Source organism: Dromiciops gliroides, chromosome 5 (assembly GCF_019393635.1).
Source record: "Dromiciops gliroides isolate mDroGli1 chromosome 5, mDroGli1.pri, whole genome shotgun sequence".
Lineage (NCBI taxonomy): Eukaryota > Metazoa > Chordata > Mammalia > Microbiotheria > Microbiotheriidae > Dromiciops > Dromiciops gliroides.
Window position 1 is genome coordinate 283,109,996 of NC_057865.1, and position 27,085 is coordinate 283,137,080.

At 42.5% G+C, this 27,085-nt stretch overlaps 1 protein-coding gene across 1 annotated transcript in view; it reads left to right on the forward strand.

Annotated features, from left to right (window-relative positions):
• The window catches only part of POLR3B (RNA polymerase III subunit B), a 140,547-nt gene extending 117,455 nt beyond the window's left edge, over positions 1 to 23,092 (forward strand). Inside the window, exons 24-28 of the mRNA XM_043969254.1 lie at positions 1,264 to 1,367; positions 8,762 to 8,928; positions 11,208 to 11,321; positions 14,118 to 14,291; positions 22,047 to 23,092. Of these exons, the coding sequence (XP_043825189.1) occupies positions 1,264 to 1,367; positions 8,762 to 8,928; positions 11,208 to 11,321; positions 14,118 to 14,291; positions 22,047 to 22,176 (689 nt within the window). The 3' untranslated portion in view covers positions 22,177 to 23,092. The remainder of the gene's footprint in view (positions 1 to 1,263; positions 1,368 to 8,761; positions 8,929 to 11,207; positions 11,322 to 14,117; positions 14,292 to 22,046) is intronic.
• Positions 23,093 to 27,085: the final 3,993 nt, after the last annotated feature.

The following is a 27,085-nucleotide window of genomic DNA, read 5'->3' on the forward strand; positions in this document are numbered from 1 at the left end:
AGTAGTTTTTCTTCTGCTCCCCCCCCCCCCATCAGCACTTGAGAAAATATATATAATTGTAGACCTTAAGCCATGGTTTAAAAAATGGTTTTCAACTCGGAATTTGATCATAAGCTCAAAAGAATGAGTGATTGTGATGCACCAAACGTTTCGTCCAGATTCCCTTATTTTTATCTTTAATCTGGATGATTCGATCGATTTCTAAATAGTATACAAAAACCCTCTGATCGGTGGTGGAGCTTTCAAGTTGACAAAGGCATTTTACATGCATTATCTCATCTGAGCCTCACGATGACCCTGGGAGGTAGAACGCATGGAAGGTTGGCATCCTTCTACTGACATCAGAGCATTTTCATCATTTTACTTGTCCTTGGTCACTTTTATAGTGAACTGATTTTCCAACATGAAATTGTATTCATTACTTATATTCTGATAACTAAAAAATTAAATAAAACAAACCAGACCCAGTCTCTTGTTTTATATCATCCTCATTTCTAGAAGATACGGATATGAGGATAATCCTGACGTTTGCTTCACTAAATTAAGAAAACTCTGCCTTTTTATGAGTTTTTGTTTGTTTGGGGAACCCAGAAATCCTAATTCATAGTTTGCTGCCTTTAATGCTGGAAATGATTCAAGAATTGATTTTTCTTATTAAACTTTACACTTTGAGCCAATAACAAACCATTTGCTGTGTTACCCTGTAGCTAGACATTGTGATTCCTTGAGGCAGCTTAGGCTCAGCCAGAGGAACACTGGACAAACAAAGGATCTGAGTATTTGCAACTGTGTACACAGACCTGTGAGCACATCAGAGACAAATTAGCCCTTGTTATTTGAAAACGGAATCCTAAAGTTCTCCCTACTTTAATTGCACATCAGCTATGTTCAATGGGGGGGGGGTCTAATTAGGAAACTATCCCTGTGACATTGGGGGGAGGCAGAATTGTGGGTTCCTCGTGTTGCCCTCAAAGGGGTGAGTGCTACCTTGAGGGGGGCAGTGATAGATGAAACTTCAGTATTCACTCATATTTGGTGCTTCAAGTTGGATGAGTGAACTGCCAGCACGGTGCTTTTAGCTGCCACCCGAAGGGAATTGTTGATCTACCAGGCTACCTATGAGGTCTGTTGGAAATTGCTTTGGTGAATGAGATTGAGAAAGGTGGGGGGGACAATTGGGGGTGGGGCAGGAAGATTCAGTTCCATCATTCTGTTCTCCCAGTAGGCTCATTTTCTTTCTTTTCCAATCTTTCTTCCCCCCAGGTGTTTGTGGGTTGATCGTCCCTCAGGAAGACATGCCGTTTTGTGATTCTGGAATCTGCCCTGACATCATAATGAACCCTCATGGTTTCCCATCACGTATGACGGTCAGTTGCCTTGCCTTTTCTTAGGAAGTGCTACTTTTTAAAGAAAGGTTGGGCAGGTGGTTTTGTCCTAGTCACTGGAGGAGTTAAGAATGCTGAACTTTGAAGAGAAGATTTTAGACTCTGCTATCTTGCCCTAAATTACCTGGGAAATCAGCAAATTTCTACTCCTCTACTGTGGCTACCTCCTTACCACCCCCCCAAGCTCTGTGGATGGCATTTAAGCTGTGTAGAGAAAAGGGAGAGTTTTTTAAAACTCCCCTTTGTAAATCAGAGTCACCTGAGTCACTTACTTGTAACAAGCTGGCAATTTCTCTCCACCAGATGGACAAAGTTTATAAATCTGGGAGGTTTGGGTAGTGATTCTCATCTGTATAGTGTTTTATGAAGTCTTTTAGTTCTTATTGTGCCCTCTTAGAATCCTTTGTGGTTTAGCAAGACTTTGAGTCAGGAGAGAGGGGTTATCCACCCACACCCACCCACACACACACACACACACACACCCACCCACACACACCCCCCCACACACACACACCTACACACCTACACACCTACACACCCACACACACACACCCACACACACCTACACCCACCCACCCACACACACACACCTACACCCCCCCCCACACACACACATATACACACACCCCTTACCACACACACACACCTACACACCCACACACACACACACACACCCCTTACCACACACACACACACACACACACACACACACACACACACACATACACACCCCTTACCATGATGTCCTGATTGGTCTTGGCTCCCCAGGCAGGACTTTAATATTGATCAAAATATCAGCTGTGGGGGCAGCTAGGTGGTGCAGTGGATAAAGCACTGGCCCTGGATTCAGGAGGACCTGAGTTCAAATCCGATCTCAGACACTTGACACTAGCTGTGTGACCCTGGGCAAGTCACTTAATCCCCATTGCCCTGCCCCCCCCCCAAAATCAGCTGTACTGGCCTCTCTGATATAGCATGTAAAATGCACCTTAGTACAGCTTATGGTTGGTGTTATTCTTCAGGGCATGTGTGTGTGTGTGTGTGTGTGTGTGTGTGTGTGTTCTTATATGTTTTCAGAGTAATCTCATTTCAAGGGCACAGTCTCTGTTGGGGGCAGACTCTGTTCAGACCAATATGGTGTGCTTTTGGTTAGGGTAATGATGACTTGTGAGGCACAAGTTGTAGCAGCCAAATCTCGATGTTAAGCTTTTCCCCCCATTAGCCCATCAGTATATACAGTGTTGGTAGACTCCTAAATGGTTTATTTCTGACACTTGATGGCACATCTATTGAGATCATGTCCAGGTGTGTTTGTCTCTCTACCTGCTTGCCCACCTACATAAATACAGAGGGCACGTGCTGCCGTCCCACATTCTTCTTTAAGGTCGATTGTGCCCAACTCTTCACTCTCCATTGTCGAACAAAACAAAATTGAAAGGCACCTGGTCCAGTGGAAACAAAAAGAATCGTAGAACACAGAGACTTTCATCATAGAGTAATGACGTGAGAGGAGACTTCCTCCAGAAATAATCTGGTCCCAGCCTTTCCTGATCTTCAGGAAGGTGAAAGTCCAAACCATCTGGAATAAACGGTTGTCTCTTCTCTTCTCTTCTTGAACCTCTGCATGAAGTGATTCTTTGACCTCCCTTATGAGACCATTCCAGTGTTCTTTGACAGCCGAGAATGTCTGATGTCCCATCAAAATCCTTCCTGCTCTGATGCTCTTCTCTTGCTGGTATTCTTGAGATAGAATAATTGATCATCATCATTCCCCTCATCAAATCTTTCTTAAATACCAAAAACAAATAAGACAAACAGTACAAATATAGGATGAGGAATGTCTGACTGGAACAAACCACAGCTTTCTTTTCCTCCCTCCCCACCTCCCCACCTCTGCTTAGAAAAGCAGAGGGTCATAGTTGATCACAAGGTAAATAGGAGTGAGCAGTGTACTGCTATTATTGCCATTATTTAAAAACTGAAATTAGAAAATGTTGTGTTAAAATGAACCTGACATTCATGCACCAGGAAATAATCTTTCAACGTTTTCTACATTAGATAATCCTTCATTATGGTATTAAGGCTAGTTTTGGTTATCATATTTCCAAAAGGATGTGAGGAAAGAGAGAATATAGAAGATACCAAAAATGATTCCTCTAAAAAAAAGGTCCTATAAGAAAAAGTTAAAGGGACTGAGGCAATTTCACCAGAGAAGAGCTAACTGAAAGGGGAATTAGAATAACAGGGTCTTTAAAAAGAGGTTTGTTGGGGCAGCTAGGTGGCGCAGTGGATAGAGCACTGGCCCTGGGGTCAGGAGTACCTGAGTTCAAATTTGGCCTCAGACACTTAACACTTACTAGCTGTGTGACCCTGGGCAAGTCACTTAACCCCAATTGCCTCCCTAAAAAAAAAAAAAAGCGGGTTTTTTTTTTGTCAAGCATTTGTTTCACACATGCTGAAAATGAAGAAGAGAAGGAAGGAATGAAGGAAGGGAGGGAGGAAGACTAGACAAATTCCCATACATCCAAAAATATTTTTTGCACTCAGATGAGCCCCTCATCTCTCTGCCATGAAGGATGCAGCCTTCTTCATCACTTCTCTGGAATCATAGTTGATTATTTCATTAATCAGAATTCTCAAATTTTTCAAAATGGTTTGTTTTTACAATATTAATCTTATTGTATAAATTATTCTCATAGATCTGCTCACTTCGCTCCCCATCAGTTCATACAAATCTTCCCAGATGTCTCTGGAATCATCTTTCACTTCTTTTCTCACAGCACAATCATATTCCATTCCATTCACATTCCTTAATTTATTCCTCATTCCCCATTAGTTTTTAGTTCTTTGTGGTGGCCACCGAAAGAACTGCTAACATTTTTGTATGCAGAATTTTTTCATTTATAGTTCTAGTAGTGGTATTGCTGGGTCATAGGGTGTGCATACTTTAGTCACTTTGGGGGGATAATTCCAACATGTCCTTTCTGAATGATTTTACCAATTCCCAACTCCACTAACAGTGCATCAATCTGCCTGTTTTACTGTAGCCAATTTAATGAGTGTGAGTTCGTTTGCTTTGTATTTCTCTCACTACAAGTGAGGTAGAGCATTTTTTCATATGACCATTGGGAGCTTGATTTCTTTCTTTGGAAGCTGCCTATTCATCATATCTTTTGATAATTTATCAATAGGGAATGGCTCTTATTCTTATAAAATCGAATGAGTTCTTGAAATGAGACCATTTTCAAAGAAGTTTGCTGCAAAGATTTTTCCCCCCAGTTAATTTTTGCCATGTAATCTTAGCAGCCTTCAACTTCTACCTTTTCTCAATCTCTTTCTTTCTTTTCCTAATTGCATTTTGTTCATGCAAAAACTCTTAAATTATATATAATCAAGCAAGACGTGTTTTTCCATTTACTTTGTTTTCCAAATGTGGTTGGCCAGTCTGATCTCTTTTTGGCCATAGCATTCAAGTATATTATGGGTTGAACAGGTTCTTGGGGGCTAATTTGGGAACCTCACTAAATGTTCTTTATGGGAAAATGTGTTTCAGACAAGTGACTGACAAACAGACTTTTAGGATTTACCCTATTTGTTGGTTAGAGGCTATTGATCGTCCCCCTTTAATCACTGTCGAACAGTGAGAATCTATCAGTTCACTGAGTGTTTGAGCTAAACATGCTGCCTTCTCCAACCCGCTCATGGCATTTTTCCCCATAAAAGTCATTAATGTGTTCCCATTGTCAAAGAAAACTGTGAGCACACTTTCCCCCATACTCCTTAATTAAAAAAAAAGCAGTCAACATTGTTGTCTATTAATTAAGCCAAGAGGCGACTTTTAAAAAATTAAAGACCATCGGAGCTCTCAGTGCCACCCAGTAGGACCCTGCTTTGTCAGGTGTATTTACTTACCCTCTCTTCCCTTGGCTCATGATTGGGGAATGGCAAAACAAGGGTTGGTGTATGAGTGGAATAGAAAATCACTGTGCTTTAAGAAATGAAAACATGCTAGATACAAAGAAGCATGGAAGGCCAGGAACTGATGCAGAGAAAATCGGCAGAATCAGGAAAACAAAATAAACAATGACAATAAAAACAAAACCGAGTGCTGCAAAATTATCACCACCAGTGTGTGCCCCAAAGAGGAGAGAAGAGGAGACACTTCTCCGCATTCTTTGTAGAAGTGTGGGCGCGGGGCTATGGGTATGAAACCCTGAAGATGTCAGACTGTTTGGATGCTTCAGTTAGTTTTGTTCAGTTGCTTTTTCTTTCTTTTTTTATTATTTATAAAGAATGGCTCTCTCAAAGGGAGTGGGGGGGGGAGGGCTACACTGAGAAATATCAGTTCTATGGAAATAAAAAGTCAATAAGAAATGTATTTTAAAAATGAAAAATAGTGCTCTAACAACATAATCAGTCACTTATAATAAACCAGTATGTCAGCATTACCCCTTGGCCTGGAGGGATCTCTTGCTGAGTGTCTATCATAGTAGCACCTAATGAACGTTACTCATACTTGTCCAGAGCACAAATTAAGGCCCACGAGAAGCAGGAACCAGGTGCCTTGGACTTTACTTTTGGCTTTGTGAAAGGTAATAAGTAAAACTCACAGAGGTTTTTGTGTAGACGCTCACATTCATCTCTTCCATAAGTAAGCATGTAGACACTGTCAGTACCTCAGAATCCAGTCATGGAGTTCTCAGCTTTGCGAGGAAACCCATAGGCCCCCGGTCCCAACCTGTTCCCCAAGCTGGAATCCCCTACCAGATGCTTGACAGGTGGTTGTTTGTCCTTTGTCTGAAGAACAGATGGTGGGGTCTGGTAGAAAGTTTTTCCTGGGGGTATCTAGGTGGCTCGGTGCACTGGAGTCAAGAGGAGCTGAATTCAAATCCAGCTTCAGACATTTACTAGCTGTGTGACCCTGAGCAGGTCACTTAACCCTCATTGCCCCGCAAAATCAGTCAGTCAATTCAGAGTTGATCATTGAGCTCTCTTGTATACATAATTAGTCTCTTTAGACAATTCATTTTGCTGTTCATTTTCCTTCATTGGAATTGCTTTTCTTCATGTCTTCAGTATATCATTCATGAAAGTTTCCCATCTTTCCTGGACTGATTTAGCTTGTAGAATTTTATTCCATGTGATCCTGCCTGTCTTTTCCCTGAACTCTTTGAAATCAGCTCTCAGACATTTAATGTACATGTTTCCCTCCCTCTGTCCCATATTCTAAGTTGGACTGATCACTTCCTACTATAATCAAATTTCTTAGAATTTTCGCTTCAGCATCCGGTTCTTTTTGTAAAAATGAGGGTATCGGGGCAGCTAGGTGGCGCAGTGGATAGGGCACCGGCCCTGGAGTCAGGAGTACCTGAGTTCAAATCCAGCCTCAGACACTAAACACTTAACTAGCTGTGTGACCCTGGGCAAGTCACTTAACCCCAATTGCCTCACTAAAAAAAAAAAATGAGGGTAGCGATATCAGTTGTTCCTTCCCCTGCCCACTCAGTGGTTCCTTGGCCTTTTAAAAGCATTAAATTATCATTAAAACAAGCTAGAGAATTATTAACTGTTTAACTTTTAGAAGAGAAAGAGCCTAAAACAGGTGGATAGTTGATAGGTATTTCTTTCTTTTTTTTTTTTTTTGGCTGGGAAATGGGGGTTAAGTGACTTACCCAAGGTCACACAGCTAGTAAGTGTCAAGTGTCTGAGGTCAGATTTGAACTCAGGAACTCCTGAATCCAGGGCCAGTGCTTTATCCACTGCTCCACCTAGCCGCCCCTAGGTATCTATTTCATATGCAATGTTCCTCCACCTAATCTTTCATGTATCCTGTTTATTTTAAATGTATAACCCCTCCCATTGCCATATTCTAGTCATGAGTCATCGTCCCCCCATACCAAATCCCAGTTATACTTAGGAAGTCATTTTGTCTTCTTAAATTGAGTTGTAAATTATTTGTACATTTGTGTATAGACATCTGACACTGTGACTCTTAATATATAGAGAAGCCTCACCTCAGAGCTGGACAGGACCTTAGAGAGTCATTTAGTCCAACCCCCTTAATTTACAAACAAGGAAACGGAAACTCAGTGTATCTCTCAGAGGTTGCCCAAGTAGTAGGTAATTGAGTCTAGATTTGAACCCAGGTCCTCTGATTCCAAATTCAGTGCTTGTTATTATTACCTTCTTTCTTAAGTTTTGTCTCATAAGAATTTCTGGACATTTTTATTACTATCATTATAACATTTGAGGAGATTTATCTTGTAGATTGCCCAACACAAAGAGCTCTCTAAGAACCTGTGATCCTAGCATGTATTCAATACATATTAGTTGGTTTTCATTGAAAACGAAATTGTTCTAAGAAGTAAGCAAGAATGACATGCCTGAATTATTGACATGAAAAATACCTAGCGAAATCAAAATCACTTGGTATTCTCCTGATCTGTGTATGTGTTATAGACCCTTACTGGGTCAAGCTCCTTGGGAAGCCAGACTGCATCTTATTTAAATTTTGCATCTTTAGCTTTATGCTTTGTACAGCATAACTGTTTAATGATAAATGACAAAGGGGTCTGCATTCTCACTGTAAGGCCTCCCTTTTAAATAGACACCTCCCTGGTTGATTCAGTTTACACAGTCTGTTTTAGGAACATCTCTGACCCTGTCTTACTCCAATACTGATAGGATCATAAATCCTTGAAGCTCTCACATACTGAAGCTTCACAAGTGAGTCCACTTGATTGTTTTGCAGATTTGAAATATGTATATACATATGCAGATAATTATGTATACATGTAATATACACAGCATGTCGTGTATATTATACACACATAAATATAGACACATATATGTGCATATATTCATTCTATAGTATTAGGTCGAGTCGAGTTTGACATTGGAGTTCTTAAATGTCCTGAGAACCCTTGCATATTGTAACGATTGGAATGACGCCACCTGCTGGAGACTTACTGTAGAAGAGTTCTGCCCATGAAGTGAAGGTCTTTGAGGGCAAGACCAGGAGTCTTTTCTTTGGCGTCAGGAAGTGACGCGGGCGAGTGGGAGGAGGAAGGAAGAGACTGGCGCTCGGTCTCAGGCTCTTTCCTCTGGACTCCGGTGGAGAAGGGAGCTAGAAATGTGCTCTCCCTTTAATAGATAGGAATCTAGACCTTTCTCTCTCTCTTTACCAAATTCTTATTCTCCTTAATAAATGCTTAAAAGTCTAACTCTTGCTAAAGCTTATAATTTATTGGCGACCACTCACTAGATATTTTAGACAGACTAGCTAGAATTTTAGCCCTTAACAGTATTTAAGTATGACAAGGGACCTGGAGAGACACACAAATCCAGGAAGTGTTTGCTTTCTTTACCTGATGCAGGTGGGAAAGCTGATTGAATTGTTGGCTGGGAAGGCCGGAGTGCTTGACGGCAGATTTCACTATGGGACAGCTTTTGGAGGCAGCAAAGTTAAGGATGTGTGTGAAGATCTTGTTCGTCACGGCTATAACTACTTGGGAAAAGACTATGTAACATCTGGCATCACTGGGTAAGCATATTTTGGCCTGCACTGAAACACTTTGTGCGAAGTAGGGTGTTCTCGTTGAGCGGGATTGCGGGACTTCTCTATATTTCATTTTCTTAAATTCGTTCATATGGATCACCCTTTCAATAAGCAGAAATCCAGATTTTGAAAACATGTAACCAGGAGGAGGCTCCTTCCCATTCCAAAAGATTCTTCATTTTGCAAAAGCTTCCTTTAAATGTTGGGTTTTCCTGTTGCTTTTGAATGTTTTCAGATAACAGAAAAGGAGTAGAAGGGGCCAAAAATATTAAAGTTAAAATAATATAACACCACCAATTGTAAGACATTACAGGTTAGGACAAGTTGATGTACACGGCAGCTACATACAATCACTTGCCAGATAAAGTGAGGGTAGCTTCAGTTTACACTGTCCTTTTAAGTATTCCAGTCCTTGAATGTTGGTGAAATTCTCTTAAGAATGGAAACATGAGGGGCAGCTAGGTGGTGCAGTGGATAGAGCACCGGCCCTGGATTCAGGAGGACCTGAGTTCACATGTGGCCTCAAACACTTAATACTTACTAGCTGTGTGATCCTGGGCAAGTCACTTAACCTCAATTGCCTCACCAAAAAAAAAAAAAAAAAAAGAATAGAAACATGTGGTGACAGCTAGATGGCACAGTGGATAAAGCACCAGCCCTGGATTCAGGAGTACCTGAGTTCAAATCTGGCCTCAGACACTTGACACTTACTAGCTGTATGATCCTGGGCAAGTCACTTAACCCTCATTGCCCCCCCCATCCCCCCCCCCAAAAAAGAATGGAAACATGAAAACTCTGCTTGGTCTTTACTGCTTTTGACAAACTTGAAAATGCTGAATAAATAAGGAACCCTGCGCAGCATTGTAAGTGTGCTTTAAAACCATCACCTGAACAGCCACAAGTCATCCAGGTGTCTTTTCCAGAGAAACACCTGGAATGTTAGAGCAGATCTTTTAGGCTCATTAACCTGGTGTGTACCTGCTTCAGAAGCCCCTTCATCCATGGGACAGGACTTTGTTCCTCTTAACTTCTTGGTTGGAAAATTCTTCTCTCCTTCCACCCAGAAAACCTGAAACATTCTGATCTCTGCTTGCTGATGCCTCATTACATTCAGTTTGGCTGAGTAGAATACATTGAATAAAACTCTTTTTCTTTGGTGACAGAGTAACGGTATCTGGGAGCAGCAGTTCTTGAACTTTTTCATCTCAGGACCCTTTCATATCTTTAAAAACTGTTGAGGACCCTCCCTCATAGGTTTCATGGGGGTTATAGCTATTGATATTTCCTGCATTAGAAATGAAAACATCTTAGTATTATAATTAAAATAGTTTTGACCTCATAGATGCCTGAAAAGGTCTCAGGGTTTCTCAGGGCCTCTCAGACCACACTGGGAGAACTCTTGGGAGAAACTGGAGCCTGGGGGGAAGAGCCCCAACTTAGCTGTCAGGTAACCCAGATTCAAATCTCAGGCTTCCTACTTACGAGCAGTGTGACCATGGACAAGGAAGTCGCTTACGTCACCTCAGCCTCGGTTTCCCATCTGTAAAAGTAGGGATCGGAATGCTGACATGACTTCCTGCCCCTCACAGATTGCTGTGAGCAGAGCCCTTAGTGAATTGCCAAGTGCTCTCCTGTGTGTCCTCTGCTCATGATCATGTTGCTTACCTGCCCAACCTCCCCCATCCATCCTTAATTCTAAGCACTGGGAGCAGAAATGTCCTCGACCCAGAATCACATGTAGTCCAAAAACACTAATAATTATCTCTAACACTGGAAAAGGCCTCCTGTGTCACCTGATAGAATTCCTCCCCAAACCTCAAATTCTACCAGATCAGGAGCAAGGAGTCATGTCATCTCTGGTTGGAGTCCTTCAGTATGGCCTTGGATAGCCCTTATCACTGGGGCCTGGTTTGGGGGCACATTTTCCTTACATCGAGCTGAATTTGGCTTCCCTGAAACTCATGAGTCCTAGGTCTGCTGTCTGGGGCCAAGCAGGTTCTGTTTCTCTCCCACACACTAAAGCCCCGTAGCCCCATTACTTGTGTTATGTGCCGTCTTTCAGAGGGGCCTATGTATCATTTTTAGCTCATTGGCTAGCGTGTCACTAGCTTTACCTTCATTAAATGCTCAAGGACTAGAAATCGTAAGTCATCCATTCCGTTGTCACAGACTCCTGCGTGATCAAGTTCAGACCAGGCTTTTCCATTGTTCTCACTTAGAATAGGGTGACTTTCATTTGGATTGAAATCTCCGATTCTTCATAGGGAACCCCTGGAAGCGTATATCTATTTTGGACCTGTGTACTACCAGAAACTGAAGCACATGGTGCTGGACAAGATGCACGCCCGAGCAAGAGGACCACGAGCAGTCCTTACCAGGTAATCCAGTGTAAGACTGTCTGTTAAGCACCTGCGGGTGGACACTCTGAGGACACACAGCCTGCTTTGGGAACAGGAGTCTGTAATTAAGGATGATACAAGAGACACTGTAAGTCACAGGGGAAAGATACCCAAGGGCTCTGACAAGAATTCACTCTTCTGTTCAGAGTCAAGTTGAAATTCACAGTCCTGTGTTGTAGGGCTGCTCTACACGTGTGTGTTTGCTTTGTTTCGGGCCAGATGGGTAAGTACCATCACAGAAGGGTGACCAAGTAAGAAGGGCTAGAATATCAAGAATATAAAGACCATTTCACGGACACATGAAAAGAACCGCTCCAGGTCTTGTCAGTGGTCTCTGAACAGTGCCTTGTAGCCTGTTCCCGTGCCTTGTAGCCTGGGGGTGACTGGCAGTACCTGTGGAAAACATAGCGTGGCGAGTGATCTGGAGAAGTATCACACTGACTTTTCCATCCAAGGGCCAGGGTAGCTATGAAAAGAGGCACACTTCCGATAGGTTGGCCAGGAGGTGATGACAGATCTGAGGTAGGAAAGAAAAAAATCTGAGGGTTTTAACGAGGATGGCATGAAGTGAATACTGTCCTTGGCTGTACACTTCTGAACAGCACATTTTGGGGAAGATGTGGGCAGACTGGCCCCTCTCCAGAGGAGGGCGAGTAGGATGAGGAGACCAGAAAACATCCCTGTGAGCATCGCTGGAAGGAACTGGGCTGTGAGGCTCGGAGGGCCATGATGGCTGTCTCCAAGTGTCTGAGAAGTATTACGTGGAAAAAGGAATCGACTTGTTCCATCTGGCCCCCAGGGCAGGAGTGGGAAGATGAGGTGGGAGCTGCCTGGGAGGCAGAGGCCGAATGGGCCCCTCTGGGGACTCATCTGAGGGGCCCTCGTTTGGGCCCAGGGTAGACTCCGTGTCCTCAGATCTCCATCCCAGCCCTTGGATTCTGAAGTGAATTCTCTAGCCATGGTGACTATTCAGCGATGTAATTACTCAGGGAATATGTATTACACATTAATCAGAAGTTCAGTTGCACAGCATATTTTTAAATGCTAATAGCCTAGTTCAATTGAATTCAGTTCCTTATTGAGAACTGTTTGCATGATATGCTCAGTCTTTTTACAGCAATGGGAGGAAGGAAAATGAAGCAGCTGTTTTTTACAATAGAAGAGGTGTGGATGACTCAATCCTTTGACCCTTTAATATAAAGCAAATGCATACATCTATTGAAATGATAGACACATGTGCTCTGGAGGTGCAGGAGCGGGGAGAAAAGCAGAGACTCTGAAGCTCATAACCCTGCCTGCAAGGAGACTCTGATGTGGTCAAGTTTGGCTCTTCCTTCTGTGAGCTTCTTCCTTCCATTTAAATAAGTGACAACAGGCAAAAGCTATGTAAGAGCATCCTTGCAAATAAACTCTGTGGGCAATTATCTCTCTTAGAGCAGTGGTCTCTAACCTTCTAAAACCCTTTATAACCTCAGCTCTTGGGGACCCCCAGGGGATAAGAGTTGTGTTTTCTTGTTATCAATTGATTTTTTTAAAACCATAGTGATGGAAGCTGTGTGTATTTTATTCTTCACAATGGTACCTGCATACATATTAGAACGAAACATTATTCAGTCTTCAAATAGGATGGCTGCTTATTATGAGGTGGAGCCCGTGCAGTAACTGTGGCCTTCCAGGGGCCAGAGGCTCAGAGGTTAGGAAGTACTGATCATGTCCATGTCTGGGCCAGTCGAGTTCACTATATCTCTAAGCCATGGCCTGCACTATTAGCCCAACTAACCATCTCACAAAACACGACTGGGTATAAGGGGGACTGCTGAGCGAGAATATAGATGAAACTGGCTCTGCTTCTCAGGGGAATGTGGAATACAACCTCGTGCCCTATTTATCGAACAGGTCCCTAGCATCACCTTGCTATTGGAAGGCCGGCCTGCTCTGTGCCTCCAAATGCCATATGCATTTTGACCTCATCTAGTTGTTTTTCAGAAATTGTCAGCAGTGGTGAGAGCATCGTACAGACTCTATTTACAACTAGAACTTTTATTTCTGAGAATAATCCATGGCAGACTTCCCCTGAATTGACTTGTAGTCGTACTTGGAAATAATTTAATGATTTGAATGAGAAAAGCATGGTGTATATGTAACACCATGACGGGCCAGTGTGTTCATAAAGGACCCAGTGTGGAATGGTGGGACAGCATGGAAAGCTTGGGTTTGAGACCCAGCTCTGACCCTTGCTGTGGGACCCTGGGTGAGTTCTTCGATCTCATCTGCTCAGGATGGGCAATGCTACTTTTTGCATACTTTAAATTCCATATGGATGGCTATTGTTGTCTTAGGAAGATTGATTTGTTATTCATGCATTTCCCCACTTTTTGACCTTTTTAAATGACAGGTTCATTCACCTGGGTCTCCCCTTCTGTGAGCACTGGCCCCAGCTTTGCGGAGGCTTGTTCCATTTCTCTCTCTCTCTCTCTCTCTCTCTCTCTCTCTCTCTCTCTCTCTCTCTCTCTTTTTTTTTTTTGGTGAGGTAATTGGGGTTAAGTGACTTGCCCAGGGTCACACAGCTAGTAATTTAAGTGTCTGAGTCCAGATTTGAACTCAGGTCCTCCTGAATCCAGGGCTGGTGCTACCTAGCTGCCCCATTTCTCTTAACTTTAAAATAGGGGGAAGCTGCACTCTCTCAACAAGATGCTGACATTCTTTAAGAGATGGTTTTCACTAATTTGTGATCTTTTCAACCCAACCCCCTTTGTCTAATGATTTGTTTCAAAGGCAGCCCACAGAAGGTCGGTCCCGCGATGGTGGTTTGCGTCTTGGAGAAATGGAACGCGACTGCCTGATCGGTTATGGAGCCAGCATGCTTCTGCTAGAGAGGTTAATGATTTCAAGCGATGCCTTTGAGGTAGATGTCTGTGGACAGTGTGGACTTCTGGGATATTCTGGCTGGTGAGTTGATACCATATGAACTTCGTGCCTCACCCTCCTCCTTTCAATCACTTCCATTGTCCCTCCTTTTTAACATCTCTCACCCAACATTCCTTGTCATCTTTTCTCTCTGTCTGTGGTTTTTAAAAGTAGATAATCACATATGTGCTAACCACAAGTCATTTGACAGCCTCTCTCAGTAACGTTGTGGACTAGGTGCTAAGATGACCAAATGACTAAGAAGGCATTTACTGAACACTTGGCACATGTGGGAGATGCAGATCCAAAGGGCAAGGGCAGCTGCTGCCCTCAGGGAACTTCTGTCTTCACAGAGGACACACACACAAAACGAGCAGTTACTTGATGCTCCACATCCTCTCAGTTTGGAAGGCGCGCTTGGGAGGTTTGCCCACGGCTTTATTGGGGGGACCAGGTGTTTGGTTTCACATGCGCCTTTTGGTTTTATACCACGATGCTTTCTTGCTCTATATCATCTGCCCCATTGACTCTTCCTTGTACCAGGAAGATCTGAGCCGGAGTGTTTGCTTGTCTGCTCTCTGCCATCCCAGCTCCTCAGAACCCCAACACCCCCCGAGGACTTCATCAGCGCTGATGGGCTGATTGAGTCACGGCAGTCAGTACTGTTTCCATCGACATTACTGTAGACATTGCTTGTATTGCCCAGCCCAGAGACCCTGAAGCTGGGGGCCGTTGTTTCATGTTAAGGCCCCGCTTTTCCCCAGGTGGAGGAGGTGATGACAGCCGCCAGTGAGGCTGTATTGTCGTGGTTGAATGAAGTCAGCTTGCTATGGCTGATGCTTTTCATCAGATTGTGTGGATGGGGAGATAATATTCTGGGAGGAAGGCTGGCTGTTGTGTGTATGAATGAGAAGGGCCTTTCTTGTTTGTTTCAGTGCTGGGGTGCCTATTTATCTTTTGAAATGTACCTGAGGACCAATCTAGAGAATACCTTACATTTGCTTTTTACCATCTTTGGGGGGGACAGACTGCAGTGACTGGCATGTGCCCCCTGACCCCATTTGACACAGGACTTGGGAGGGGTGCACCAGTCAGTGCCAAGCTTCAAGGAGGGTTTCCTTTTAGGTCAGCCAGTCTGGTTCACAAGTGACCGGCTACATCTCTGCTCTTCAGCAGAGCACAAAGATAGGGGTCTGGCAGATGAGAAGACATTCTGTTTGAATCTGACAGCTCCTTGTTGCTTAGCAGACCCTGTGTTTGGTAGTTTCTGTTGAGTCTGTGCTCTCCTGACTCACCGTTGATGCAGCATTCTATCAGGCATCTTGTCTCTAGCTGGGTAGGCCTAAATATGCTACAGAGGATTGGAGGAATCTGCTACTGCCATGGTTGGGAGAAGGAGGAAGGTTCATAGTCCACGGTGTGGCTGTACCTAATGTGGGCGTCAGAGGTGGAAGCTGCTCTTTAATGAGCAGCACGACAGAGTCGAGGCAGTTGGAGCCGCTGAGGACCGCCACGCCAGTTCTTCGTCAGTGACTCGCACATTAGTGAGGCATTGCTGTGGGGATATTTACAGCAACACTTGTTCTCTGGAAGGCGTGGGGGCAGGAGTCACAGAAAATCACTGTTAAGATAAAGATTGAATGGGGAAGGTTTCATTTCTCCCGTGAAATGACCATCCCTGCTTGTGCTCCTGCCTTCAGATTTAGATCTCTCTGTCTTCACGGTGTCTATTTGGACAGACAAATCAGATTTGAGGATCATTGGTTCAGGGGCACAAGGCCACGTTCTGTGCCAGCTGCTGAGACCAGGATGCTCTCTGCATTATACCAGGCAGGGTGTGTAGGAAAATGCAAATACATCTTGGATCGAGGGCACGGACTAATGTGTCACAAAGAAGAATAAACTAGGAGTGTCAGCACACAAGAGGGACTCTCCTTTTTAACAGGACAGGTGGAACTTGGGTAAGAAGTGACCCAGAGTTATTCAGACATAAAACAGGAAAGGTCTTCAGTTGAGATCAAGGGTGAGAGAGCTCAAGGCAGAGTATGATCCAAGGGGGAAAGAGTCAAATGTACTGTTGAAAAGTCAGGAGCGGGAGGTGTTCTTTGACTAGTATTTATTTGGAGTTTAGTGCCGTGTTCGGTATTATACAAATCACACAGTGGGTGAAAATTAACTTCTGCCCCACCTGCACATGCCCTCTCTGCACATGCCCTCTCTGCCAAGAAGAATATTCAGAAGAATATTAGAGGAATCTCCTAAAAAAAAAATCAAGAGCAGTCTCTTGTCTCCTGAAGACTCTTTCCCCAGCAGACACAACCCTCCTGGGCTGCCCCAGGATTCCGGACTGAATCCTCAGTCTCTGTTGTCACTGGTCCCTAGTATTCCCTGAGCTTTAGGTGAGAGTGATCCTAGGATCACACAGGGAAGGGGACCATTAATCTGTTGACATAAATATGTGGCATAGGAATAGAGGTGTGTACAGAGTAGTTCAGTAGTTTAAGGGGCAAGGTAGCCAGCACCTCAGGTCGGGAAAGGCTGCATTCAGAAGATGGTTTTCCAGCTGCTGCTTTTTTATTTATTTATTTATTTATTTATTTATTTATTGTGAGGCAGTTGGGGTTAAGTGACTTGCCCAGGGTCACACAGCTAGTTACTGAGGCCGGATTTGAACTCAGGTCCTCCTGAATCCAGGACTGGTGCTCTATCCACTGCGCCACCTAGCTGCCCCTCTAGCTGCTTCTTAAGGGAAGAGAAGAACTGTACACAAGGTAGAAGAAAAGAGGAAGAACATCCTAGGCACAAGGGAGATCTAGGACAAGGGCATTAAGACGATAAATGGAATGTTGTATGTGATAAACAGAATAATAATAGCTAACATTTGTATAGCACCAGCTGTGCCAGGTCCTGTGCTAAGTTCTTTACAATGATTATTTTAGCTTCCTAACAACCTAGGTAGGTGCTATTATCACCACTTTACAGATGAGGAAACTGAGGCAGAAGAGGCACAGGAACTTGTGCAGGGTAACCCAACTAGTGTCTGAGGCTGGATTTGAGTTCAAATCTCCCTGACACCAGATAGAGCCTGGTGTTCTACCCACTGTACCACCTGGCTGGATCACAGAGTGTGTGGAAGGAAGAGTAATGTCCAGTGAGGCTAGAAAGGTTGGAACCAGGTTGTTTGGGGCTTTGAATGCCAAACAGAGGTTTTAGTTAAATGCTGCAGTTGATTAAGTAGAGGAGTCACACAGTACGATCTCTGCTTAGTAGAAATGACTCTGGTACCACCAGGTAGGAGAGATTGAGATGGTAGGGGGCACTAAGAGGCTGCAGCACTCATGGAGGCCAGGGTCGATGAGTGCCTGGACGAAGGCAGCAGGTTGGGAGTGTAGAGGAAGGCTCGGGTGAGAGAGCCGTGGTGGAAGCAGAAGTGGCAGCATTTGGAAGTGGATTGACCATGGGGCGGTGTGGGAGAGCGAGTGAGTGACGGCGAGCCGGAAGCCTGGAACAAGGCGGCTTCTTCAGAGGGAAGAGGCGGGTTTGGAAGAGAGGGAGAACAGAAGACATCCCGGATGTTTGGATCTGAGACGTTTCCAGGACACGCAGCTTGAACTGTCTAGTAGGTGACTGGTGATCTAACGGTCAAGTCCATGCCATAGGACTGGGGATATTACCTTGAAGACTCGGGAGACAAGAGGCCTCTTTTCAGTGTTTAAGGGGCCACTATGTGCCAAAGGGACTTGTCTTGTCCAGTTTGGACCCAGAGGTGGAAGTTAGGAGAAGGCAAGTTTAGATGAGTCAGGAGAACCGCCCACAAGTGGAGGGAGGGAGCTACCAAAGAGATGTGGGTCTCTTCCATCCGAGTTCAAGCAGAAGCCGGGCGACCCCTTGTCAGATATGTTACTCTGGGGATTCCTTTCAGGCAGGGCTTGGACAAGTCCTGCTGAGGTTTCCTTCCTTGCCGGTGTCATCTTGTTTGCTGAGGCAAAGGAAAGAGTCAGGAAAAATTCATAGGAATATTCAAACTTTCAAGCCCACAAGAAAATTATATAGTAACCGATTATGTTCTCGCTACATAATTCAGAGTTGTTCGTTTTTTTTTTTTCTATTCAGATTATCATTTCCTTTAGGATAGGAACTGCAGCCTATAGTTATCTTTTATATTTCATAGGACCTAGGAGAGTGCATAATTATTTGGCATTTAGTGACTAAATAGATTTGAAACATTTTTCAGCAAGAATCCAAATTTCAAGAAATTGCCAATTCTCATGAATTTAGAAAGTGATTTCAGAAAGGATTCACAGTGCTGTATTTGTGTGAATTTCAGAAGGAAAAATCTGAAAATGCAGAAACATTTAAGTCATTTCAGTGATTAAAGAAAACTTTCAACTAAATCTATAAGATTGTATGTATACAGTTTAACTTAACTCAGTGGATGATACATCTCCAAACATAATTACCTAGGAGAGAACCCCCTGTTTGGTGAGAATTTCTGGAAAACTCAAAAGCAGTTTGAAAGAAATTAGGTTTAAATCATCACCATATACCATATGCCATAATAAACTCAAAAGGAATCTGTAACCTGAATACAAAAGGTCATACCACTAAAAAAACTTAGAAGAGAGCCATATCAGATATTTTTTACTACTTTAACTAAAGGGAGAATTCTTTTTAAAAAATAAATAAATAAAAGTATTTTATTATTTTCCAGTTACGTGTAGCAATAGTTTTCAAATTTGTTTTTATAAGATTTTCAATTTCAAATTTTTCTTCCTCCCTCCCTTCCCTCCCCCCTCCCCTAGACAGACAGCAGGTAATCTAATATAGGTTTTATATATATATATATATATATATACACACACATATAACAACATTAAACATATTTCTGCATTAGTCATGTTATAAGAGAAGAATCAGAGCAAAAAGGAAAAACCTCAAAAAAGAAAAACAACAGCACCAAAAACAAAAGAAATAGTATGGTTCAATCAGCATCCATATTCTTCCACAGTTCTTTTTTTTTCTTTTTTCTGGATTTGGAAAGCCTTTTCCATCATGAGTCCTTTGGAACTTTCTTGTATTGGTGAGAAGAATCTAGTCTATCACAGTTGATCAACACATAATATTGATGATACTGTGTACAATGTTCTGATTCAGCTCATCTCACTCATCATCAGTTCATGCCAATCTTTCCAGGTTTCTCTGAACTCCTCCTGCTCATCGTTTCTTACAGCACAATAGAATTCCATTACATTCATATACCACAACTTGTTCAGCCATTCCCCAATTGATGGGCATCCCCTCAATTTCCAATTCCTTGCCACCACAAAAAGAGCAGCTATAAATATTTTTGTACATGTGGGTCCTTTTCCTTTTTTTATGATCTCTTTGGGAAAAAGACCCAAAAGTGGTATTGCTGGGTCAAAGGGCACACACAGCTTTATAGCCTAAAGGGAAGATTATAAAAGATACAAGATTGACTAGAAAAAAGTCTTTGTATCAGTTATTTGTGGCAGCTAGGTGGTGTAGTGGAGATAGAGTCCTAGGCCTGAAGGCTAGAAGACCTGAGTTCAAATTTGGCCTCAGACACTTACTTCGTGACCCTGGGGAAGTTACTTCACCCTGTATGCCTCAGTTTCCTCATCTGTAAAATGCGCTGGAGAAGAAAATGACAAATAGCTCCTTTATCCCTGCCTAAGAAAACCCCAGTGGGGTCACAGAGAGTCAGACCCAACTGAAAGATAACTAAGCAACATCAAATGCTTGTAATAAGGGTTTGATATCCAAGATAGATAAGCAGGCAGAAGAAATATATAAGACCGAAATCCATTTCCCAGTAGATAAATGGTCAAAGGATATCAATAAACAGTTCTCAAACAATGTATTACAAATTGTTAACAATGATATGAAGGTTTTAATTCACTACTAATAAAAGAAATATAAATCACCACCCAGCAAATTGACAAAGATGACTAAAGAACAGAATGGTCAGTGTTGGAAGGGTTATGTAAAAATGGGCATACTAACGTGTACAAGCTGTGAATTAATCCAACCATTCTGGTTTTTTAACATAGAATTCTATTTTTAGTCTTGATATAATGTGGGGAAAGATTTTCATGAAGTTACTCATTCTGTGGGTTGTTGGAACACTAAAATGAATATGAACAGGAATGCTGAACAGCTAGACAAGTAATTATCTTGTGGAATAACTTACAATTTTTAATTCCAACCAGCACCCAGTAAGATACCAAAGATTAGCCTAAAATATGCCCCAATAAAAGGTGGGCTACAGTCTATAACAGGAGTTCTAAAAGCTCAAGTTTATTATGTTTTATTTACTTAAACTTGACCCTTTACTTGAAGTGAATTTGAGCTCTAATCAAAACGTTTAGCAAATAAATGTAAATTATTTTGAAAAACTGTTGGGGCAGGGGCAGCTAGGTGGTGCAGTGGATAGAGCACCGGCCCTGGAGTCAGGAGTACCTGAGTTCAAATCCAGCCTCAGACACTTAACACTTATTAGCTGTGTGACCCTGGGCAAGTCACTTAACCCTCATTGTCCCTCCAAAAAAAACCTCCCACCCCCACCCCCACCCCCAAAAAAAAAGAAAAACTGTCATATAAACCAGCAAGTAAAAGTGACGCTGTTGATAACTCCACTTGTCGGTTTGTTTGGGGCTGTTCCTTTTGCAGTGTTTTGTATTATTATTTTGTATAATTTCGTCTGCTGTTTACTCCATTTTCTCTAACTTTTCAAGTTAGAGATTTTGCCCCGTAGCTTACAAAGATGGCTGCCCTTGTTTGGGAAGGATTTCCCGGAAGGAGGCTTCACCTGCACCGTGTCTTAAGTGCCGCACACTGCACCTTCATTTCCTTTGGGTCCCAACTCTACACAGGTCTAGGCGCCCTCCAGGGGCACCAGCAGTGGTGACTTTAGACCCCTTCTGGCACCATCTGGGAAGGCCCTTATGTGACTAATGATCAGGACAGGACTTGGGCCTCCAGCAGGTCAGTCCTTCCGGAAAGCAGTGGGATTATGTGAAGAAAGGGACTCAAATGTGCCCACTCTGACCCAGAGAGTCCACTGGTGGCCATATATATGCCCCATGTAGGTCAGTAATACAAAGAAAGGTCCTGTGTACACCAGAGTATGTAGGGAAGCACTTTTGTAACAAAGAAGGACTGGAAACAGATTAGGGAAATGCCAAGTTAAGTTTTGATGCTTGAATGTAAAGGAATATCACTGTGCTGTAAGAAAGAAACACTGAAGAATACAGAGAACCATGGGAAGACTTACAGGAATGGATGCAGAATGAAGGAAGCAGCTCCTGGAAAATGTCGTGCACAACAGCAACAGTGGTTCAGCTGCCACTTAATGAAAATAGGATGCTGAGAAATTGTCAGGAAAGCAGGGAGAGGACAAGGTGCCGCCCTCCCTTCTTTGCAGACGGCACTTTAGGGCAGGCTTTTTCAGGGGCTGGACTAGTTTTGTTGAATTGGGTTTGGGAGTAGTTGTTTTTTCTTCCTCTGGCTTTCTGGGATACATTGGGAAATGTATGTGATCCAAAAAGTAAAAAGCAATAAAATTTATTTTCAAATATATATAACATTTAAAAAATATTTTATGGAGCCCTACTCTTTCCATTCATGTATTCTATACTGGACAGTAAAGAAACAATTTCTGCAGTAGGGAGGGTGGTGGTAGAATTGGGTAGAAAAAATTCTCTCTTAAAATCTAGTGTGTCCTTGCTCCATTGCTAATGCAAACCCTGACCTCGTGTGTTCTGATTTGTGCTTCAGGTGCCATTACTGCAAATCTTCATGTCATGTGTCTTCCTTGCGAATCCCTTACGCCTGCAAACTGCTCTTCCAAGAACTGCAGTCAATGAACATTATCCCCAGGCTAAAACTCTCAAAGTACAATGAGTGAAGATCTAAGTAAGACCCAGCTCCTTTTAAAAACAAGAGGCCCTTCATTGCACCAGAAGGGACTTGGGTGACAGTGACAAGGAAGAGTCCGGACTCCTGAGGAATTTCCTGGGCTGTCTCACCTTGCGGTTTTTCAAAGCCAGTGGAATTTTTCTGTACAGTCAAAGATAAGAGAAATAGTCTCAAAATTGCCCAAACACTTTAATACTTGATTTAAAAACAAAAAAATGAAGCAACCTACTAGATCAATAAAGATTTCTTTATATTACCAGGACTTAGAGTTTGCTTATTAGAAGGCACCACTGTTGGAGAGAATAGTGGAAGAATGAACTGGGGTAAAATTGGTGCAGGTTGTTCTTGGAATCAAACCTGTGACATTTCCTCTAAAGTGGAAGTTATAAATTTCCCTATTTAAGGGCATTCGGTTTGTCTTTTCATGTATTAAAGGAAGACTGTGTAACTTTTTTTGTTTTGTTTTATTTTATTTTATTTTTCGTGTGAGGCAATCAGGGCTAAATGACTTGCCTGGGGTCACGCAGCTAGTAAGTGTCAAGTGTCTGAGGCTGGATTTGAACTCAGGTCCTCCTGAATCCAGAGCCGGTGCTTTATCCACTATAGTACCACCTAACTGCCTCCCAAAGACCGTGTAACTCTTACACAGATGCTGACCAAATGCACACAAGTGAATTTTGCACATAAGTGAATTTTCCCTCTAAGTGAAAATGAAGGCTTCAAATACCAAACCCTTGTTTGTAAAAAATATGTTTTACCTTTCTAGGGGTATCTAGGAACAATGAGAACTATGGCCTAGACTGTCAGACACAGTCAATATGTTTTAAATCTTTGTTCTAAAGGCTAGCTTGCTGGATGGGGGAGCAGAGAAGGAGGAGCTCTGTGTTAGGCAATGACGTTGATGTAAGAGCAAAAGATCTCAATAAAAAGATTCTTTTTTAAAAAACTGTGTTGAGACTCAATGAGATGTTGGCTGGGAACCTCAGCAAAGCGAATCACTTTTCATGCCCCAGCATCATTTATAATTATTGTGGGTGTTCAGAGGCCTTTTCTCTTCCAGAGAATTGGGAAGAGCTGAGTTATAGGAAGGCTGACCTCTAAATAAATGGGGGCATCACTGAACTTGGAATCTTAGAGTTGGGGAGGACCTTAGCCCAACTTCTTCTACCCAGCCTAAAAAACCATGCTACATACACATTCCTGATGGATAGTCAGTCATCCAGCCTCTCCACTTAGCGGAAGTTCACTCCCTCCTGAACACCCTTTCACTTTGGGGGTAGTTCCACCAGTTACAAAGGTCGTGTTGAAAGGGAATCATTCTTTGGCTTTCCCTCACTGATGCTTTTGGCCTGCTAAACAATAATAATAATAATAATGATAACTCACATTTCTGTAGTGTTTTAAACATGGAAAAATCAGTTCCTTCTTCTTCACAACAGTCATTTCTTAAGTATTTGGAGGCAACAACTGTCTCTCCTGTTAGTTTTCTAACCTAAATTCTTGTCAACTAGATTTTATGCATGACAGTACCAGTATCGGTTTGGAATGCAGCAAAGATTTTTACCTTCTTTTTTTTAAAACCATACGTTATGGATTTTCATTTTAGTTCACCTTAATGGGCATTTATTAAGTGCCTGCTGAATGCACTAGGCACTGTCCTTGGTGCTGGAGATAGAAAGAAGTATATGAATCAGGAAGATGTGAATTCAAATCCTCCCTCACATACTAGCTGTGTGACTCTGGTTCACCACCTTTAAATCTCAGTTTCCTGATCTGTAAAACTGAAATAATAATAGCACCCACATCCCAGATCAAATGAGATAACATTTGTAAAACCTTTTGCAAACTTTGTCACTATACAAATGCTATCTATCAAAAGATGCGCGCACATGCACACATGCACACACACACACACACACACACACAAGAAAATGGCCCCATTTCCTCAAGAAGCTGACATTGTGCTGGAGTCTCCATTTCATTTTTGTATGTTTTGCATTCCCCAAAAAGGACAGTTCTTACCATTTGACCCAGAACCACGGCATCATCTCCCTGCTGGATAAACATCACTTTAAAATCATGTCCAGCAAATCTCGGCATTGAAAAGAAATCCTCTTCTCTCTCATATTCCAAGAGAAGCTTGATAAACTTCCAAGACACAGAAAGATTGGATGGAGGCTGAAAAGGATTTATCAGAGGTAGGATGAAGTTAAAAGAACAAATGGGTTTTCCATGTAACATTTTGCTCCTAAGCAGGAGCATGAAGTGGCAGAAGAGGCACCAAGGTCTGTTCTATCAAAAACGAACCCGATCTAAGCTCTTAGGTGGACAGGCCATCTTAGAGCACCGATCCTCTTTGGTGAGTCACAAGGAACACTGATAACTGTCCATGAAATCTGGTCCACATGATGAATTCATCTAAGAGGAGATAATTGTTACTGTTCTCTGATATCTAAAGGACTGTTGCATAGAATAGGGATCAGAATGATCTCAAGTTTACTGTTTTTGGGGGGTTTTTTGGTGAGGCAATTGGGGTTAAGTGACTTGCCCAGGGTCACACAGCTAGTAAGTGTCAAGTGTCTGAGGCCAGATTTGAACTCAGGTCCTCCTGAATCCAAGGCAGGTGCTTTATCCACTGCGCCACCTAGCTGCCCCCTCTGAGGCTGGATTTGAACTCAGGTCCTCCTGACTCCAGGGCCAGTGCTCTATCCACTGCGCCACCTAGCTGCCCCCTTCATCTCAAGTTTAAATCTAGAGTAGGAAGACCAAGTCCCTCTTTTTACAGATGAGGAAAGGGAGAAATAATTCACCCAGCTTCAAGTAGGTAAATAGAGAAAGAGCCAGGATTTGAACCCACATCTCCCCACCTCCAAATCCAGCTTGCTCGGCCTGATGCTGGGCCTTAGTTTCAGCCCAGAAGCATGGGGCATTTTCCCTAGGAAGCTGGCATTTTGAAAACTAGGACAAAAAGCCAGAAACATCAGGGTTTGGAGGAAGCTGCTTTGCAAAGATGGTGGAGGAAAACGTTTGCCTGGAGCAGCCGGCCATCGCCTTCCGACATCAAAGTGAAACCTGTTCTCAGCCACTGGAGCTGATGGAACAGCTTCATGGAGCCAACAGAACCAGCCTTCAAAATGCTTCCATGTGGCAGAAGTCAAGGAATGAATAAAAGGGGCCTGATTGGGTGCTACATCATGGAATAGTTTTCAGCTGTTTCAGAATTTTTGGGGGCCCAACACCTTCATCTTCAGTAATGAGTCACACTAGGGTGATAAGTATTATGGGCTCTGGATGGGCCCTTCCATTTCTTGGCAGTCTGAGTAACAGAGAAGCCCATTTTTGAGAGCCCTATAAATAATTCACTTGTGAAACTGATGGTCAGAAAAGTGACTGTAAAAGTCGCACCTCTTTTCCCATCCATATTTACTCCATATGTGGCTTGTGAACAGTTGGTTTCGTTTGCTGACCAAAAGTAGGTTTTTATTGCCTTGGGCCCCACTGGTGGTGGGGAAAATGAGCTGAGTCCTTCAGAGGCAGTTTGAAGAAAGCGAGTGGTGATTCGAGGCAGTATATTGTTTGTGACGGAAGCCAACCTTCTAATTTGGGTTTCAGGTACGGAGCCCAGACGTCAATTAGAAGAATAGCACTTTTGCAAGTTAACCCTAATACGATCAGGATGTCCCAGAAGAATTGAATCCAGATCAATCTGAAATTCTCATTTTTACTCCTGGTTTTAAGAACCCCACTGAAAAGGGCCAGATCTGAAGAATTTTGAAATCCAGTGCAAAGGCTACCTTCTAGGCAGGTTTTGGTACTTTGATGGAAACATGGTCTTGTTTATACCCACATCATCCACTGGTACAGATTGCAGCCTGTTCGTATCTCATACTGTGCAGTTCATGTGGATGTCCTTCCACAAATCAGCCCTACTACTAATGTCATTTGTCATTTTGTGAATGTGAGAGGTGTTCAACCTCCTACAGGAAGTCTTTCCCAATCCATCTTAATTCCTGTGCCTTACCTCTTGATTATTTTCAATGGCTCCTGTACTTTTGCACTTAGTTATTTGCACGCTATCTCCCCCATTAGACTGATCGTCTCAAGTGTGGGCTTTGTCTTTTGCCTCTTTTAGCTTGGTTCTTAGCACAGAGCCTGGTGCTTAATAAATATTGGATTGGATTGGAGTATTTGCCTAGGAACTGCATAGCTAGGTCAAAGAGTAAGAACAGGTTAGTTACTTTTCTCATGTAATTCCAAACTATTTTCCCAAATGATTGAACTAATTCACAGCTCCAGCCAAAGTATGTTCTTAGTATATATCTGTCTTTCCACAGTCCCTCCAATGTTGACTTCCAGGTTTTTTTTGGTCATATATGACAATATGCAGAGAAAGGGGGTGAAACAGGGAAATTGTTTTCATTTGCAGTTCTTTTAGTTGTATGGAACATGTTTTTATATAGTTTTTGAGAATTTACAAATATTTCTTGGAAAATAATTTGTTTATATCATTTGACCCTTTAGTGTATTCTTTTATGTCTTATATTCTCACATGTCAAGTGTTTTATGTCTTGGATATCAGATTTAACAGTGACATTTGATACATAAATTTTGCCCTATTTGATCATTTCTCTTGTCTATGCAAAATCTTTATAATTTTGTCCTCAAAAAAGTTGTTTTACCTTTTATGAACATTTTTCCCTTACTTAATTCATAATTATGCTCTTAGTTTTGTTTTTCTTGCCTTTTCAATGGGTTTGGGAGAGGAAGGAGGGAGAGAATTCAGCACTGAAAATTAAATTAAGAAAAGAGGTTTCTGCAAAGAGACAGAAATATTGTTTGATGAAGAACTGTGAAAGACTTGACTTTTTTCAACAATACAATGATCCAAGACAATCCCA